This window comes from Anolis sagrei, chromosome 1 (genome assembly GCF_037176765.1).
Source record: "Anolis sagrei isolate rAnoSag1 chromosome 1, rAnoSag1.mat, whole genome shotgun sequence".
Taxonomy (NCBI): domain Eukaryota; kingdom Metazoa; phylum Chordata; class Lepidosauria; order Squamata; family Dactyloidae; genus Anolis; species Anolis sagrei.
In genome coordinates, this window is record NC_090021.1 from 322,048,269 (window position 1) to 322,069,153 (window position 20,885).

Sequence of the window (20,885 nt, forward strand, 5' to 3'; positions counted from 1 at the left end):
TGCAAAAGACAAAGTAAAAACACAATCCAGAGCAGAAGAGAAAACTGGCGAAAGAAGGCTCCCCATGAAATTAGCATATATATAGTATATTTATATAGGATTTGCAGAGACTTGCAAACATGTGAGGGGAAAATTCAAATCTAAAAATAATGTATAATAGAGTCAGATGTACAGGTACATGGAAATCTCTAGATATCTATATGTGAATAGGATTTGCAAACATATGAGGGGAACATTCATATATAAAATTAATGTATATAGATAGATACAGATATATAGGTACATAGGGATTGCAAAGGTTTGTAGGGGGAAATGCCTATACATCTGCAGGAGAGATTAACAAATGTTTCAGGGGAAAATGCTTTTATAAGATTAATAGCTATTCCTGACTTGTTAGGGATTCTCTCTCCCTCCTTTCCCTTTTCAAAACATTCCAACCTGGGAGGAGAAGCAGAAAAGAAAACACAATGCTAAGGGAGGGGAAGATGAGAGTGAAATATATCTTATATTGCAAACAATGGCTTCCAGGCTCTGCTGCCCGACTTGACCCCATTATAAGCCGAGGCTTTTTCATCCCCCCCCCCCTTAAAAAGGCTTATCTTTGAGTTTATATGGTAACTTTGCATGTAAATATCATACCAAGTTTAGGACTACGCTAGGACTCTTTCTTTCTTTCTTTCTTTCTTTCTTTCTTTCTTTCTTTCTTTCTTTCTTTTGGATGTTGGCAGTAAAGAGGACCTGCTAGGGAATAACTAAATCCTTTTGTTATTTGTCTTTAAGTGTATGTTCATTTAATTAAGAAGAAGGTCTCTCTGCCCTGTTTGTGGCAGATGTTGTAGCCAAAAAAGAGTTCCTTTTAATGGAGATTTCATATATGTATGAAAAATGCCTCATAAGAGCTCAGTCCATTTATGTATACCCTCTGGAGAGCCAATGATTTATGCCCAGATAAAGTGGCTGTAAAACTCAGATTAATTAAAGTGGACATATTCGCAGTCACCAAGCAGTGGCATAAATGGCAGTGCAACGTTGCGGGAGAGTGATCTTCTTAACCTATAGATATCCTTTCTTCGCCAGCTGGGCAATTAGAAGGCATTCATGTCAGCCTGAATGAATTTGCTTGTAATATGCCTCTCTGTCCTGTCCTATCTTTTGCCCAGTTTTGTTCTATTTAAGTATGCATCTTTGTTTCTAAAAGGCATAAGGTATCTCTCATTCGAAAATCTACAATGTAAACAGATGTCCATTTTTATTTTTATTTGCCTGCAGCATTTTGTTTGTATAGCAGGATATTCTGTGGTGCAGTGAGGGGATGGTCCTTCCTTGAGTATTTCCATGGCATCCATGAAGAGTCCATGCATATTTGCTGGCCTACAGCTCCCAGAAATCCCAGCCAGTTTACCAGCTGTTAGGATTTCTGGGAGTTGAAGGCCAAAACATCTGGGGACCCACAGGTTGAGAACCACTGCTTTAGATGTTATCCAGTTCCAAGTTCCAGTAGCCGGAAATGATAATGAAAACTGGTGGAATGGAGCAGTAGTTCAATAACCTTGGGAAGTCTGTCCAATTCCTAAGTTAACAGGAGGTGTGCTATTTAAAATATCTAATAGGGGTTAGTTAGGGAGCCATGGATCACTTTAATAGTGGCTAAGTTTTTTTTGCTGCAGCTACAAAATTAAGGAGTCAGATTGCAGATGGTTTTAGTAGATAATGCTTTTACCTACACATATCATTGCACAGATTTTAATCAGGTGTTATTTGTTACCCATGCTTCAGACTCCACGGGGATTTGTATATACCATGTCTCAGGCTTGTCATGGATATTTTTGAAATAGGAAGCCGATTACGTTAGTTGCATATCTTGGACTTTCTGCTAACAACAACAACAACATTCAGAATTTGGAAGTCCCAGAGTTACAGAAAACGAACAGGTCAAAACACTCTGGGACTTCCGAATTTACACTGACAGAATTTTGCATTATTCACCGATATATCACATAGTCCTAGACACTTGGGAAGTGTTTGACAACAACAACAACAACAACAACAACAACTTTATTTATATTCTGCCCTATCTCCCCGAAGGGGCTCTCCGAGTTTAATGAGTTGAGCTTTTGGTTTTAAAGTTTCAAAAAACTCTGATTTTAATATTTTAATGTTGAAAACGTCTGGTCTGTGACTGTAATCAATAAATTAATTCAGCAGGAGGTGTTCACCTTAAACCCACCACCCTAAGCATTCCGCTCTGTTCTGTGGCAATAATACACAGTCCACTTTCCTCATTCACTGGGCTTAGTAGTGCAGGGGCCCAACTCTGCTTCTCAATTCCAAGGAGCCCCCGGTGGCGCAGTGGGTTAAAGCCCTGTGCCAGTAGGACTGAAGACCGACAGGTCGCAGGTTCGAATCTGGGGAGAGGTGGATGAGCTCCCTCTATCAGCTCCAGCTCCTCATGTGGGGACATGAGAGAAGCCTCCCACAAGGATGATAAAACATCAGAAATCATCCGGGCGTCCCCTGGGCAACGTCCTTGCAGACGGCTAATTCTCTCACAACAGGACACTCCTGAAACGACAAAAAAAATATAAAAATTCCAAGTATCCAAGGAGGGTTGTATCGTTGTTTTGTATTGAGGCTGTGGAATTCTGTGCATGATCAGATTCACTTAATTTTTAATAAAAAGTACTATTTCATGCCTATTTCCTTATAAAGCACCTAATTCTACACCAGGTAGTATTTGTGTTTCTTAAAAAGGGGGCATTGACCGAGATAGGATGCAACATTAAGTGGGTCATGGCTAAAACAGGAAAAAGCAAGGCTAAGTGCAAAACCATAACACAATCTTCATCTTTTTCTGTCTGAAAATGTCCAATTGTGTCCTGTCAACCAGTCAAGATGTAAAACCTATTGATCAAAATCAGATGATTCAGATATCAAAGAGGAATTGTGGAAATTAGCTGTGGATGCAAGCTTAGTAAAACACTATAGTAGGTAAATGCTAGCTGCAGTTTTTTGAAAAATCTGCAAAACGGAGATACATTCAGCGAGCGCTTGTGTGCATAAAGGCCACAGCATGCAATGCCAGTGATGCCGTGATTGTTAGAAACACTGACAGTCTTCCCTCCAGCTATTAACATTGTCTACTTTCAACAACATAAATGTCAAAATGTCTGCTAGCCTAATTAGAGCAGTAGGTCAACTTGTGCTTTCTGTGTAGCATCCTGGGCCATTAGCTACATTAAAAAGGACAGGCTTTGCTTATCTTTTTCCCATTCATGTTCATGTGTAGAAAGACAGCAGGTTTATTTTTCCATGTGGGTCTTATTGATGACTTGGAAAAAAAAACACACACACACACAGAGTCATGCACATTGGTGGTGAAAATCTATTCATTGAAATGTTTATACCCCACCTTGTATCTAGAGGTCTCAGGGCAGCTTACATATAGCATTAAATAAGTTAAAAATAACATATTCTTACGTATAAGTAAAAAAAAAGTCAAATATAAAAACATTTAAGTCAAAAAATCAGCCCCCAAATTCTGGGTCAGCTTATCCGCTGGTCACTATGAGTATTATCCCCTTTTCTGATTAGAGTGACATGCAATGGGTACTACTAGCACAATCTAGAAGAATCCTCCACTTTGTGTGACTATAGAGCAGAACAAACAACTCAGCATCTGTATGCTTGCCCATAATGCCCTGCCTAATGCACAGTGGAAGAATTGTTTAAAGTTAATAGACAATGCAGTTGCTATTGCCTGTTTTTGGTCTAAAATTATCAAGCTGCTTGTGATCCCTTTATTTTATCAGTTTTAGATAAACTATTTTATCCATTTTAGACACATTTTATGCAATGCTTTTGACATGAAATAAATAAATAAAGTGGGTACTAGTGTGTGGTGTAATGTAAAATAAACAATGTGTAGTTCACGTTTGATCAGCCCGTTTGACTTGCCAGATAAAGAAAATATTCCCCGCAATAAAGAACAAGTAGTTTACTCTTCTTAGTTCAGAACAGCATATGTACAATATGATCAATTGTATCAACTCATATAAATGACCTTTTATGAGAGATTTAAAATAGACATTTCTGTGTCCTTATGAGAGAACTTCTTTCAGCAGCCAAGAAGCAAATCAGTCTGTCTTTCTCTGCTTCTCTCTTCCTCTTTTTATGCATCTTCATACCTCAAGCCTGAACAAAAATGTAACAGTATCCAAAAGTTCCAGGCTCAGCCATCTCCCTGCGCATTGCCTAACCAATCAGCTTCATGCATTTTATTTTACAGTTGACACACACACACTCAGTGATTACTTATATGGTCTAACACAGTGGATTTAAATGTGCCCACCTTAGTGTCTGGGAATCTACTTTTATTTTCCAAACCTCTCCTATTGACATGCTTCTTGGTAACCCTAGAATTCCTTGTAAATATTCTAAGGATTCTACAAGAGAATTTTTTTTTTAAGTAAAAAAAATTCTGAACTATAGATATAATTTTTTTATGCAGGACTTCCTTGAGACCTGAAAATTATTACAATTATCACAGCCACAAAAACAAGGTTTCTGGAGTATAAGAACTACTTTCAAAGTAAGTACAGTAGAGTCCTGCTTACATAAATGGGCTGGCAGAATGTTGGAAAGGCAAAAACATTGGATAATAAGGATGAATTAAGGAAAAGTCTATTAAATGTTATGTTACGATTTTACAAATTAAGCACCAAAACATCATGTTTTGAAACAAATCGACAGAAAAAGCAGTTCAATACACAGTAATTACTGTATTTACGAGTTTAGCACCAAAACATTGCAATGTATTGAAACATCAGTGGATCCGGGCAGGAGGCACACTGCATTGGACAATACAGGACGTTGAATGAACAAAGGTTGGATAAGCGAGATTCTACTGTTTTGTTGTTGTTTATTTGTTCAGTCGCTTCTGACACTTCGTAACTTCATGGACCAGCCCACGCCAGAGCTCTCTGTCGGCCGTGGCCACCCCCAGCTCCTTCAAGGTCAACCCAGTCACTTCAAGGATGCCATCCATCCATCTTGACCTTGGTCGGCCCCTCTTCCCTTTTCCTTCCATTTTCCCAAGCATCATTGTCTTCTCCAAGCTTTCCTTTCTTCTCATGATGTGGCCAAAGTACTTCATCTTTGCCTCTAATATCCTTCCCTCCAATGAGCAGTCGGGCTTTATTTCCTGGAGTATGGACTGGCTGAATCTTCTTGCAGTCCAAGGCACTCTCAGAATTTTCCTCCAACACCATACCACAGTTCAAACACCACAGTTCAAAATCATCTATCTTCCTTCGTGCAGTCTTCATTATGGTCCAGCTCTCACATCCATAGGTTACTACGGGGGATACCATTGCTTTTACTTTGCGGATCTTGGTTGCCATTGTGATGTCTCTACTCTTCACTATCTTATCCAGATTGATCATTGCTCTCCTCCCAAGAAGTAAACGTGTTCTGATTTCCTGGCTGCAGTCTGCATCTGCAGTAATCTTTGCACCTAGAAATACAAAGTCTGTCACTGCCTCCACGTTTTTCCCCTCTATTTCCCAGTTATCGATCAGTCTGGTTGCCAGAATCTTGTTTTTTTTATGTTTAACTGCAGCCCAGCTTTTGCACTTTCTTCTTTCCCCTTGATAAGAAGGCTCCTTAGCTCCTCCTCGCTTTTGGCCATCAAAGTGGTATAATCTGCATATCTAAGGTTGTTAATGTTTCTTCCAGCAATTTTAACCCCAGCCTTGCATTCGTCAAGCCCCGCACATCGCATGATGTGTTCTGCATACAAGTTGAATAGGCTGGGTGAGACTTTACTGTACCGCACAATTAAACAGGAAATAACACTTTCAAACCAGGAGCAAAAAATGTTTCGCATTTTGTTACATAGTGTAAAAGTTGGTGTGTTTAAAAAGCCACAGTTAGTTTCAGCTTCTTAATGCTCCATAAGCAAAGGCTGCTGCCTGTCATGGGATTGGAAAACTAGCTTTGTAAGGGGTCTTGGAGGTCAGTATTTCATCCGTGAAACCTATTAACAACCTAAACAGTATATACAACGACAGAGCTAGGAGAAGCTTTGCTTGATTTGCGTTCTGTTTGTACTGCATTGACTCAATTTTGCTCAGACCAAAGAGCAGCAGAGCATCTCTCATATGATAACAAACCAATTATTTATATACATGAGATTCCCCGGCAAATTAATTAAGGTTTTGGTTTGGATTGAATCTTTAGGGGTCGCTCAGCTCATCACATTCCCTTTCAAGTAAGCCAGTGGCATTGATGATGGTGTAACACTGATCTGATTTCTAGTCAGTCTTCCTTGGTCTTGCCTCTGAATTAGCACTGTAATCAAAGTTTGCTTTTGGAGAATATCTTTGCTGTTGCATTCTGAGTGAACTGTACTAGTGCCGTCAGCTGAACTCTTGGAAATATACATTTCCACTATTTTCTCACAGCATTAACGAGAGTCTTCTAAGCATATCATCTCATACTGATAAGAAGAGGGATTCGAAAATCTTGTCTCTTCTTTAGGTTCATATGTAAGGTGGCTATTTACACATAGTAAGAAGAGACAAAAAAGGTTTGTCTTGCATAAAACAGCATGCTCTGAGTTATAGGCATAAATTGGGTTACTGTGTCTTTTTCGGGCTGTATGGCCATGTTCCAGAAGCATTCTCTCCTGACCTTTCTCCCACATCTATGACAAGCATCCTCAGAGTTTGAGGGGTGGGGATGCCTGCCATAGATGTGGGCGAAACATCAGGAGAGAATGCTTCTGGAACATGGACATACAGCCCAAAAACACACACAGCAACCCAATGATTCCTGCCATGAAAACCTTCAACAACACATAGGTACAAATGTAAAACAGAATTAATTACAAAAGATCTCAGCTGCAGACTGTGACCATGTGATACCCAAATACGGCATAGGTAATTGATATTAAGGACAACTGACGACGCAACTGGACAATGATTGGATACGGAGACGCTTTGATAATATTTTTTAATGCTGTGCATGGTTTTTATATTTTTATTGCTATCAGTGTCTTAATGGTATTTATGATTGTTTTAATTGTTGTAACTGTTCATGCTTCGAATTGTTACCTATTGTTAACCACTCCGAGTCGCCCTTGAGCTGAGAGGGGTGGTATATAAGCGTAATAAATAAATAAATAAATAAATAAATAAATAAATATCTGCAGGTTAATAGTTTGAATGATATAACAACTACTACTACTACTACTGATATAACAACAACAACTACTACTACTACTACTACACTTTATTTGTATTCCACCCTTTCTACCCGAGGGGACTCAGGGCGGATTCCAGCATATACAGAGACTCAAGGCAAACATTTGGTGCCTAAAACGATCTCTGGCTCTGGGGGTTGGTGCTCATCTCCATTTCTTAAGCCGAAGAGCCTGCGTTGTCTATAGACATCTCCTGGTCATGTGGCCGGCATGACTGCATGGAGCACCGTTCACCTTCCCGCCAAGATGGTACCTATTGTTCTACTCACATTTGCATGTTTTTGAACTGCTAGGTTGGCAGGAGCTGGGGCTAACAGCGGGAGCTCACCCCATTCCACGTAGTTGAACAGCCGACCTTCCGGTCAACAGGTTCAGCAGCTCAATGGTTTAATCTGTTGCACCACTACAGGCCCATATCCCTCTTACGATTATTTAATCCGTATATCATAAATGGCCAACATCACCCTTCAAATGGAGAAAATTTTAAAAAAGAGGACTATCCTTTAGCACACCTGCAAGGCTGTCCTTTTTTCTCTTCTGGGACTATAAATCTTATTATGTTCCACATCTTTGCTTGGTTTTCCCAGTGGCCTTCTCTTCCAAGTAGGTGAATTGCAGAAGAGCTTGTAAAAGTTTGGGTTTTTTGGACTGTAACTCCCAAAAATGCACCTAAACGATAGAATTAATGCAGTTTGCCACCACTTTAACTGTCTTGGCTCAATGCTGTGGGATTGTGAGTTTTGTTGTTTGGTCAGGCACCAGCATTCTTTGGCGGAGAAGGCTAAAACCCTTGTAAAACTACAATTCCCATAATTGCATAGCATTGAGCAGTTAAAGGGTCAAATTGCATGCGGGTTGGGCTGTCTGGCTTTTTTTTTAAGGATTAAAAAAACCCTTTTTATAGTAACAAAGGCATAAGCAGGTACGGGTGAACTCCTTTTTATCTAGCAGCAATCTGCCCACAGTGTGTGGTCTTGCTCTGTCTTCTCTATGAAGTTGGAAACCCGGCTGGCTCATGTCCTGTACCACCATGGTCTCAAGTCTCTCTTGTTCATAGACTCGAGCCTGGCTGTATGGATATGTTTATTTAAATATATGTTATAAAAATGTCTCAGGCACTTGGGGCCTCAAATCCTTTCATGCTTTAAATTAAATCTGTTAGCCATTTTGGAAGAGGCTAAATGCATTTCCATAGAGTACTGTCCCCGTGACTTGGCATTTGCTCTGCATCAGCTAATCTGTAGATGTGCTGCGAGTTGACACTGTTAGAAAAAGGCATTCCAGAGACTCCATTGTATGTGTGAGTTGGCAGATTATGGCTCTCCATATGGTCTATAAATTGTTTCATTGCCGCTCAGCGTGGGGTCTTGGCTCATTACCCATACCACAGTTTACAGAGAGAGTATTTTGCAATACCCACTGTGTTAAAAAGTTATAAAAACACTGTGTCACTTAACTCAGTCTCAAGCCAGCAGATTCTTCATTCATAGACTTAGAGGACAGCTGACCTTGAACCAGAAGTCTCCAGATTGTACTCTGATGGAGTTTGAAAATGTGGAATGTTTGAAGCAATGGCCAGAGTTTGACACACTTGCAAGGGCTACACGATGGTGGACATCAGAGTAGAGCTGGAACTATAGTTTGCCCTTCATGTCGATGAATTCTATATCCACGGATACCACCATCCATGGCTTGAAAATATTCTAAAAAGCAAATATTTATTTTGATATTTCTTTTTAATATACTACTGTATACAGTGGGACATGAGCATTCATGGATTTTGGTGCCATCAAGGGGATCCTAGAACCAAACTCCAGCAAAGACTAAGGACCCACTGCACTCTGTTGAACTCTTAGGTTCATATTTATCCCATTTTTGCTATAAGTTTTTTTTCTTCCCATTGTATATAGTAAAGGTAAAGGTTTCCTCTGACGTTAAGTCCAGTCGTGTCCGACTCTGAGGGTTGGTGCTCATCTCCATTTCTAACCTGAAGAGCCGACATTGTCCGTAGACACCTCTAAGGTCAGATGGCCAGCATGACTGCATGGAACATCATTACCTTCCCGCCAGAGCGGTACCTATTGATCTACTCACATTTGCATGTTTTTGAACTGCTAAGTTGGCAGAAGCTGGGACTAACAGCGGGAGCTCACAGTGCTCCCCAGATTCGAATCTTCAACCTTTCGATAAGCAAGTTCAGCAGCTCAGCGGTTTAACCCACTGCACCACTGGGGGCTCCCTCCCTCCAGATATGTGTGTGTGTGTGTAATGTTCATTTGTGGGATTAACATAACTCAAAAATCACTGGATGAATTGACACCAAATTTGGACACAATACACCTACCAGGCCAACGAGTGACCGTCACTCATAAAAACACTGAAAAACACAGCAGAAGAAACTTAAAAAGCCAAAAAATAAAAAATACATTACAACGCATGCACAAAACCACATAGATACATACATACACATACAAAACACATATACACAGACTGGGCAACAGCAACACGTGGCAGGGGACACCTAGTGTCTCTGTGTGTCTGTGTATATAAACCAATCTCACTAGCTACCAGATAGCCTGGACCTGTGTCCTACAAAAAAAGAGAAACGAAGCAGGTTAGAACATCCAGCACAGGGAAATGAGATGCAAGAAGTAAAGCAAAAAAGAACAAAATACCTGACTTCTATAGCAAGAAAACTGTAGACTAGACAACATCTCATCATCTTGTAATACTATAACAAAGTCACTCCCAGTTGACTATTACAAATGACCTGATGTGCCTGTGAGTAGATTGCCCAAGTGCTACCTATGGCTATTTTCAAGTTGTTTTCTGTATTCAGTGCTGCCTCCAGTACAACTTGTTAAGCCATCTATATCTTCAGAATACTATTGATTGTAAATGTGTTCTGGTGGCCAAAACAAAACAATTTTGGTATACTGGCAAACTAAATTTCAGATATCTGAAAGCACACCTTTCAGCATAAATTGGCGGTTCCCATACTTTAGTCTTCCAGGAATTTTAGTTCCAACTCTCAAGTCCCCCAACGAGGACCATAGTGAGGTTTCTGGGGACTTAAGTCTAAACATCTTGAGAATCAAAAGTTACAATGCCTTGATTCTCAATGCTTGTGTTTTCAATTGGTTGTCTCTACAACTTTTTTCCTGCAAACACAATGAATGTAAAAAACACAGACGCAGTCTAGTCAGAGTCGAGTACTTTTTAAGTACCACTGACATCAGTCCAGAACACACTCAACTTTTGTACTGAAATCAATGACACTTTAAAAAACAGTGATTCTTAACTTTCATTGCATGCAACCCGTGGTTTCTTGAATCTACATACAAACATACAGTTATGACAGAATTGTCATTCTCTGTTAATATTAGAACTCAAAGGCAGAACTTTAAAAACATAAATTTTGTCACACTCAAAATATCTGAGTAAAAAATAAATCAAAGTAACACATAGTATACCTTAAAACAATGTTTCTCAACCTTCCTAATATCACGACCCCTTAATACAGTTCCTCATGTTGTGGTGACCCCCAACCATAAAATATTTTTGTTGCTACTTCATAATTGTAATTTTGCTACTGTTATAAACTGTGATGTAAATATCTGATATGCAGGGTGTATTTTCATTCACTAGACCAAATTTGGCACAAATTTATAATATGCCCAAATTTGAATACTGTTGGGATTGGGAGTGGATTGATTTTGTCATTTGAGAGTTGCAGTTGCTGGGATTTATAGTGAACCTACAATCATAGAGCATTCTGAACTCCACCAATGATGGAATTGAACCAAACTTGGCACACAGAACTCCCATAACCAACAGAAAATACGGGAAGGGTTTGGTGGGCATTGACCTTGAGTTTTGGAGGTCACCTACATCCAGAGAGTGGACTCAAACAATGATTGATCTGGACCAAACTTGGGACAGATACTCAATATGCCCAAATGTGAACCCTAACCCTAACCCTAACCGTTTAGGGCTTTAAAGGCTAAAGCCAGCACTTTGAATTGTGACCGGTATTTTATTTGTCGTGTCAGGGCAACCAGTATTTCATTTCTAACAGAACAAAACAAACAAACAGACAAAATACAAAATTTGCGAGTTTGGTAGTTGATTAAATGTCCTTTGACCAGTAGCTGGCCACTTGGAGTGCCTCTGGTGTTGCTGCAAGAAGGTCCTCCATTGTGCATGTAGCAGGGCTCAGGGTGCATTGCAGCAGGTGGTCAGTGGTTTGCTCTTCTCCACACTTGCATGCCGTGGATTCCATTTGTGGCCCCATTTCTTGAGGTTGGCTCTGCATCTCGTGGTGCCAGAGCGCAGTCTGTTCAGCGCCTTCCAAGTCGCCCAGTCTTCTGTGTGATTGTGACCGGTAGCAGACTGGCAGCCAGTGGAGCTGGCGCAACAGAGGAGTTGTACGTTCTCTGAGTGCTGCTCCTGTTAACAACCTGACTGCTGTCCGTTGGACCAATTGAAGCAATTGAAGCTTCCGAACAGTCTTCAAAGGCAGCCCCACATAGAGAGCGTTGCAGGACTACCATGGCCAAGTCAGGCCAAGGTATGGGTGCAGCTGGTGCACAAGTTTTAACTGCAAATTCTCCCCTAGTCACCGCCAAAACCTGAGGTTCCAAGCTCAGCGATGAGTCCAGGATCACACCCAAGCTGTGAACCTGCGTCTTCAGGGGGAGTGTAACCCCGTCCAACACAGGCTGTAACCCTATATATGCCTTATAAATACATATTTACAAGAATATCTGATCTTGCTTCTCTTCAGAGTTCTTTTTACATCCTTGAAAAATTGTGGCTTTGGAGCATATAATAATCAAATTGTATATCTGATAAGTGGTTACGGAGTAAAGGTTAAGAGCCCCAGGTACACATCGACCATCAGCAGCTCTCCAGAGCATCAGAGTAGAGTCAAATAAGATGCTAGACCTTGTAATAATTGGGGATGTTGTGCATCTTTTCTAACTCATAAAAAATGCAAGCATAGCGGGACTTATGGTAATGGAAAAACAATAGCAGTGATTTGGGTAAATGGAGGAGAATAAAAAGAGGGATGGAGTTAGATGGACTGGGCTCTGTCCTATAGTTTAGGGAAGGATGTTTAGAAGTCTTGGCCAGAGAGCTTGAGCCACTCATCAAATTATCAGGATTTCATGGAATACGCTGAATCCATGGTGCTATAATTCTGAAGTGTGGAAGGGCTTCTGGTCTTGACTTTAAGTATTGGAGGTGTCATCTCATCAAGGGAAAAGGATGTTTACATTCCAAAGTGTTATGGAAAGACAATAATAATGAGCCCTGTCAACAAGCTCCACATCTGCCAATTTTCTTCAGAATCAGCCCTGCTGAAATTGGGTCGTCTCTTTTCCGAGTAACCTAATCTGAAAGGCAGCATTTGTGGAATGACAATTGGTTTTGTGCAGAGGCTTATATTTGCAAAAAAATAATGTATTAATTGATCATATGATTCCCAGCTAGACTGTCTAAGAATAATGATGTCACATTGAAATAATTTCAGTATTTGTAATCTTTCTAGCAGCTTGTTAATTTTCTTTTCTTTTCTTTCTTTTTTCCAAGGATCTTTAGGGGTCACTTAGAAGTCATTTCAGAAATTGCTTGTCTGTAATGCAATTTTGCTGTCAAAAGAAAGGCAGGTGTATTGTTATCACTCTACTAAAAAGGTTATTTGGGTATTTTAACTACTGAAAACCTGATTTGTCTTTCTCCTTGTTAAGATCTTTGACCTTCTGCAAATTAGATTGAAATGCCTGGGTGTTAATTGTGAAGTATTGCATCTGGATTGGTCACAGGAACAGATATAGCACAAGACTATAACCTAAATATAACCCATGTTTCTTTAAACATTAAGCGGTTCTGCTTTAAAAATAAAAACATTAAAATGAAATGTCTTTTTTAAAGTAAGTAAATAACCCACATTAGATTTCCATGACATTTGTTTGTGGAATTGGAATCTACTGTATTTTCCTTTTTGGAAAAAGCATGGACAGTTTGAGTAGGAATCTGCATTGAATGAAACTTGCATATTTTGACCCCAGTGTCTTGGGATTGAGATCTAGGGGTAGTGGATGTCCCAGATTTAGACATCTTTAATATTAGTATTATTAATAATAATAATTCTACTTTTTTGTTTTAATTTAACAATTATAATATTTAATTTTAATGTAATATTTATATTTTGTCGGTTTTAAAAAAATATTGAGAGACACTTTGGAACTGAAAATGGTGTCAAAATGCATCTACAGTCAAGATGCACTCAAAGAGGCTTTTGCTGAGAAACCAAGCTATATGTGCAGAACAGCAGGACTTTAGCCAACTCTTGTTATTACTGTGCAGAAGAAGGCAATGGTAAACCACCCTGAGTGGCTTTTACCTCAAAAGCCCTATTATGAGAGAGCCTATGAGCATGAATATGCACGCACATGTTCTATGCATGCATAACTCCTAATTGCCCTAGTTTCTATTTCAATTCCCACAGAGGCTTTAGCTATTATTTCTTATTTTTCTTTTTAAAATGGATAGCAAAATAATATTATTTTGATATTTTACAAAGTTGGAAGGAAAAACTTCGTTTCCATACCTGTTCTTTGTAAGTGTCAGATATATAGATGGTTCACATATGTATGTGTATATTTGTTACAAGTATTGTAAGTATAAGTGTTTTGTTTTCTCTCACTGTTTTAACCATGTTGTCCCCTGCCTCAAGCCACAAGGAGAGGCAAGATGATGATGATGATGATGATGATTATTATTCTGACACAAAACACAGTATACCACAGCAAATGAGATATATATGCTGTATTTCGTATCACAAAAACACAAGTCAAACACTTCCCAAGCATTTAGGACAGTGTGATTATTTTCAAATGATGCGTTCTGCACATATAGTTTGGCTTCTCAGCAAAAGCCTCTTTGGATGCAGTTTGGCTGTAGAATGAATGCAGTTTGAGACCATTTTCACTTCCAAAGTAAGGTTGCCGTTTGCAGTTGACAGATCGTGATTTTGTCAATGTTTATTGTTTCCAAATGCTGGCTGAGATCTTTTGGCACGGCACCTAGGGTGCCAATGACCACTGGGACCACCTATACTGGTTTATGCCAGAGCCTTTGCAGTTCGATTTTGAGGTGCTGATAATGGCTGAGTTTTTCCTGTTGTTTTTCCTCAATGAAGCTGTCACCTGGTATGGCAACATCAATAATCCAAACTTTTTTCTTTTCCACAATCATGATGCCTGGTGCATTGTGTTCCAAAACTTTTGTCAGTCTGGATTCGAAAGTCCCACAGTATTTTTACGTGTTCATTTTCCACTACCTTTGCAGGTTTGTTTTTATTATTTTATTATAATTTTATAATTTCATAATTATTTCATATTTTTTTATTATTATATTAAAAAGCTAATTGCACAAAAATAGTTTCTCATAGTTGCTCCTCAAAAGGTCCAGTGGTTTGTTTGTTTGGGTGGTTGCATACTGCAAGTCTCTTCTGGTGTGAGAGAATCAGCCGTCTATAAAGATGTTGCCCAGGGGACACGCAGGTGTGTTACTATCCTGTGAGGAGGCTTCTGAGAAACTCCTCCCTGTGCACACAGAAGTCTGAGTGATTTGGAAGGCACTGAACAGACTGCGCTCTGGCACCATGAGATGCAGAGCCAACCTTAAGAAATGGGGCCACAAAGTGGAATCCACGACAAGCGAGTGTGGAGAAGAGCAGACCACAGACCACTTATTACAATGCAGTCTGAGCCCTACCACATGCACAATGGAGGACTTTCTCAGAGTTACACCAAAGGCTCTTGAAGTGGCCAGTTTCTGGTCAAAGAAAATTTAATATAATGCCAAGTTTTTAACTTTCTTGTTGTGGTTTTTCTATACATTATAACTGTATTCTCAATTCGCTTCTGGGCCCTCTAAAATGTCTCTGGTATGGAAGCAACCCCTGGGGGTCTTTGGATCTGTTTTTTATTGAGCAACTATACCCAAAAGGACAAGTTGTCACTGGATCAGGAATAGGACCTGATCCAGGGCTGTCTCATATGATTTAGGGCTGTTTCATATGATTTAGAAAAGTCCCCTCCACCCCAAATGACTTGGCTCAGGGAGATAGAAGAAAAACATTTGCCACTTTTGTAAAGTTGTGTTGCTTTACATCTCACTTCTCCTTAGCCTACTTCTAAAAGCAACGTTTCCGCCATCCTCTACTGGTCACCCTTCAAATATAACAACAGGAAGAGTTTATAACGCTGTTGTGCACTTTCTGAAAGGAAATGAAACATCTCAACTACACAGAGTAGTAGCAAACCCCAAAAGCCATTCACTATCAAAAGTCTAAAACATTAGATTCTAGTTACAGTCTTCTATATCAATTGTAAGAATGCCTTCCTGTTCAGCATTTTTTTCTGCATTGAGTAGTAACTCCGCAAAGTCTTGGGCTGAAATATCTGATTAATGGGTTGTGATGTAGGCAACCAAATAACCAGGATCCTGTGAACAATTGAAAATACATGAAAATATAAAGCATAGACTATCTATCTATCTATCTATCATCTATCTATCATCTATCTATCTAATAAACTGTGGAAATATGTATGTGTATATGTGGCTGGGGTGCCACAGACGGTTAGGATCCCACTTCCTCAAACAGCTTTAACCCACAGTACTGAAGAGCCACCTAAGGTCCTCCCTCCAGTGACACTGCAGGTTATAGCGAGCACCATGAACAACTAGCCCAACCCCTGCCAATGTCCTCCCCAAACACTATACTGCCTAGCACCCAAGGGATGTTTGCATTCAGGGACAACTTCATCCTACATTTTACATGTTTCCTCCACCAGACATCCCAGTGTTTCTTACTCTCTCCATTGGTGTGGAATTTGCATGATCCCACCCACTGCCTCTCCCTTAACCCTTTCCTATTCTTTCCAACTCTGTCTGCACAACAAACAGAGAAAAAGTAATCATCAACTAAACTTACTGGAGGAATTTGGGGGATTGACTCCACATGATAGAAGTGTCACCTTGAGTCCCCCTGGAGAGATAGGGCATGTTACAAATAAAGTATTATTATAAAGTAGTAGTAGTATTTCAGGACTGAATTTCCCTTCCTAGGGGTCAATTTATCTCGCTTCCTGTTATCTCAACCCCATTCTTAACTATGAGTCATTTGTAAGTCGGATGTTTGTAACTCAAGGTCTGCCAGTACTTGTTAAGACAACATAAACGAGTCAAAGGAGGTTGCTGAATCCAACCGTTATTTTGCAATACAGCTGATGCTGGGAAAGAACACAGAATGAAATAAACCTCAACATGCACTTTGAAAAAAAGTTTCAAGCCCTGGTGGTATTGAAGCTAGGTTTCCAAACATCTGGACAATGCCTGCTGAAATCTCATAAGCTTGTTTGGGTGGAGGTGTTACTTTCAACATAGCTTCTTCTCCTTTCTCATGGCTATCTGAAACCAGAACAAGTTATGCAAAATGAATTATGCAGATTAAGATATGCAAAATAAGAAGAGTCACAGCAATGTAGATAGTGCGCACAAATTTAGATTCCAACTGATTCAGGGTTTTATTTTCTATCGAATGTATTGTGTGCATTTGCCATGGAGGCAGAGATGGCAGACATGTTCAAGAGGAAGAGATTAGGACAACACAGTTACAGCAGTTTGCTCCTGCATAGACCTAATGTCATCCAACAGGATTTTGGGATTTGTAGTTTGGTGATGTACTTAGCTTCATTGCCATTCTAGTGATTGGTGCTCTTAAAACGACTGATTCACAGAATAATAGAGTTCAAAGGTGTCCTATGGTCTATCTAGACCAGGGCTTCTTAAAATCTTTCCACTCATGACCGCTTCCCACCCAAGATTTTTTTATGTGACTCTAGATATATACGTATATATAATAGGTATAAAAATCAAACATTTACTGATCAGCATTTGCAAGGCTTGCTAAACATGCTGATTCCCTTTTTGTGGAGTGCAGCTTAAATATTTTCTGTAAACACTGCACTTTGTTGCCAACAGATTTGTATAAATGGGCGGCGTTCAAAATCCATTTACTGTTGAAAAATTTTCAAGACCCCAACATAGAGCTAAGGGGCCATTTGGGATTAGGAGCCGCAGTCTAAGAAGTAATGTCTAAATAACCCCCTGTTCAATACAGAATCTCCAACTAAAGGATTTCCAGCAAGTAGCTACCAGCCACTTTCTGGAGATGTCCAGAGAATGAGACCCCAGGCACATCTACACTGACCACTTAATTTAGTTTGAAGGCATCTTGACATTGCGGTGTCTAAACAAACATGCATGAAGGGCTTTAAACTGGAATAAGTAATACTGCAGGATACTCAGAAGTAAAGCTCGTAATGCAGTCAGCTTGCCTAAGTGTAAACTGCATTGCATGGATAAACCCTTTAAGGCAGTGGTTCCTAACCTATTGTCCGTGGATCACCAGTGGTCCCCAAGAACTAAAATATGGTCTGTGGCCTCTCCGTTATGACACCATTGCAACGAGAGTGAATCATCTTGTGAAACCCTCTTATAGTGCCGAGACAATGGGGATGTTGAGAGGGGAGAGGCTGACTACCCACAAAAGGCGCAACAACAAGCCTCCTGACTGCTGCTTCTCCTCCTCCTCCTTTCCCCTGAGTGGAGCCGCACCATGTGGCACCTGGGAATGGGGGCACCTTGGTGTCTTTGCTTTTAAGCCTGTTTCTGGCGTTATTTGGGGCGTTGATTCAGAAAAACTGCATTGTATAGACCACATCAGCTATATATTATTAAATATGGTTTTCTGTGGGTGAGCAGATCGCGACTACCAGGTGGCGTATGTTCTATATCAGAATCAGGAACTGATGTTTTCTATCCAGTGCAGTTTTCTGAATCAGCATCCTAAATAACCAAACTGAGTTAACCAAAAACCGATTCCTAGCCCATTTGGTACTAATGTTGGAGAGTGGTCCATGGTCAAAGCGCTCCCTGTTCAAGTGGTCCCTGTTCAAAGTGGTCTCAGGTCAAAAAAAGTTTGGGAACCACTGCTTTAAGGAATAAGTACTCCAGCAACCTACACATGCATATTCTGGTAGGGAAAGGTGAAAAGGAAACCGGATTCCTCCATGGCCGTCAAGTCGAATACTGCAGATCCTGGAACTGGTTCAAGGCCAGCCTCTAGGTACATATAAATACCATCCAGGACCTGAACTGGTTCCAGGGCTTCACTTGTAATCATCTGCATTGTAAAATTTCTTCCTTCTCTGCTGGGTTCACACCTAAATAAGTGGTCAGTGCAGATGTGCTGCTGCTTATCTCTCTGGGCAATTGATTCCATTGCCAAACCGTTCTTCCTGTCAAGAAATTCTTTCAAACCATTAGGTTTTGGGGCAGCAAAAAACAGGCTTGCCTTCTCCGCTCTGTGGCTGCCCTTGAGGTATTTAAAACATGCAATCATGTCATGCCTCAGTTTTCTCTTCACCTAGCTGAACATGTCCAGCTCCTTCAACATTTCCTCGTGTTTCTTCGGCATGACGCTTATCATTCTTGTTGCCCTTCTATGAACCTGCTCCAACTTTGGTTTGTATTTTCACTCTGCCAATAAGGGTGGTCCAGTTTGTGCATTTTAATTTAGATCATTCATATCTCTTCTCCAGTAGTCTCTCTGTTGAACAATAGAGTTTGTTTAGAGAGAGAAAAAATCTAACCAAAAAACGCAGAGTAGTTTCCTGCACATACGCTCTCTATTTTGGTAAAGCTTCCTTTTCCTGTTTGGTTACAAGAGTCTGTGTAAACTTTCAAGTTGAACTGCTTTGCTTACTTCACGTTCTGCTTTATAACGTGATAAACGTACAAGGACTACATGCTTTAGTGTCACGGTGGTGCCGGATAAGCTGTTAACACTGTATTTTCAAATAATTCCTGCTCTGGCAATGAGGTGAGTACAAGGATAGAATGTACACTCTGGTATGTTGCTGTTGTGTGCCTTCAAGACTTTTCTAACTTATGGTGACCCTTATTAGGACAACCTGTCACAGGGTTTTCTTGGCAGGTTTGTTCAGAGGAGATTTGTCTTTACTGTCCTTTGAGGCTGAGAATGTGTACGGATTGTATATTGTTAAGTATGCGAGACACAGATCCACTGCAGAGCGATAATCCTTGTTTACAAAGAGGAGGAGTTAATTTATGAAAAGTAGTGTAAAATTAAGTTCAATCTGTTTTCTCTGTGTGTGTGCATCTATGTATGTGTGTACCTGTTTACGAGAGAGAAGCAGACCAAGCAAATTATCTAGACCAGTGTTTCTCAAGCTGGGGGTCGGGACCTCTGGGGGATAACTTATCCGACCGCATCTCTGCCTATGAACCCACCAGGACTTTGAGATCTTCCGGGGAGACCCTGCTCTTGATCCCGCCTGCTTCTCAAGTTTGGCTGGCGGGGATGAGAGATAGGGCCTTCTCGGTGGTGGCTCCTCGGCTGTGGAACGCCCTTCCTACGGACATTAGACTAGCACCATCTCTAATGGTATTCCGCAAAAAAGTGAAGACCTGGCTGTTTGAGCAGGCGTTCCAATAATTAGTGCAATGATTGGTTAATGAACACTGGAATGGAACAATGGATGACGAATCTGGAACATGTTTTTGATGACGAGACGACAGTGAATGGGTATTGTAGTAACTGTTTATTAATTGTGTAATGTGTTAGGTTGTTAACTGTTTCTATACTGTAGCACTGAATTTTTGCTGTTTGTATTTGTTGTGAACCGCTGTGAGTCACCTTCGGGCTGAGAACAGCGGTATATAAGTAAGGTAAATAAATAAATAAATAAATAATAACGAGGGGGTTTCAGAGAGGTCCCAAAGACCATCAAAATCACACATAGCTGATGATCTTGGAAAATCAAATCCAGTATTTTCTGTTGGTCATGAGGGTTCTGTTTGGGAAGTTTGGCTCAATTCTATCGTTGGTGGGGTTCAAGGGGCTCTTTGATTGTAGGTGAACTATAAATCCCAGCAACTACAACTCCGAAATGTCACAGTCTATTTTTCTCAAACTCGACCAATGTTCAAATTTGGGCATATTGCCACGTTTGGTCCAGATCCATCATTGTTTAGTCCACAGTGCTTTCTGGATGCTGGTGAACTGCTCAAGGTCAATCTCCACCAAACCCTTCCAGTATTTTCTGATGGTCATGGGAGTTCTGTGTGCCAAGTTAGGTTCAATTCCATCATTGGTGGAGTTCAGAATGTTCTTTGATTATAGGTTAACTATAAATCCCAACAACTACAATTCTCAAATGACAAAATCAATTCCCAACCCCACCAGTATTCAAATTTTGCGTATCGGATATTTGCGCCAAATTTGGTCCAGTGAATGAAAGTAATCCTGCATATCAGATATTTACATTATAATTCATAACAGTAGCAAAATTACAGTTATGAAGTAGCAACAAAAATAATTTTATGGTTGGGGGTCACCACAACATGAAGAACTGCATTAAGGGGTCGCAGCCTTAGGAAGGTTGAGACCCACTAATCTAGACCATGGATAAAGCCCATTTAGTGGTCCAGATACATACCTGGTGTGATTTTGTTTTCTTTTGCA

The 20,885-nt window shown here is 40.2% G+C and overlaps 1 protein-coding gene across 8 annotated transcripts in view; it reads left to right on the top strand.

Moving 5' to 3' along the window:
- Window positions 1-20,885, top strand: part of EVL (Enah/Vasp-like) — a 220,716-nt gene that overhangs the window by 88,798 nt on the left and 111,033 nt on the right. The window contains exon 1 of one of the 8 annotated variants that reach the window (XM_060755539.2): window positions 19,104-19,220. The exons of the other annotated variants lie outside the window; for them this stretch is intronic. Within the exon in view, the coding sequence (XP_060611522.2) occupies window positions 19,216-19,220 (5 nt within the window). The 5' untranslated portion in view covers window positions 19,104-19,215. Of the gene's footprint in view, window positions 1-19,103; window positions 19,221-20,885 lie in introns of those variants that run through there. 8 annotated transcript variants of the gene reach the window in all.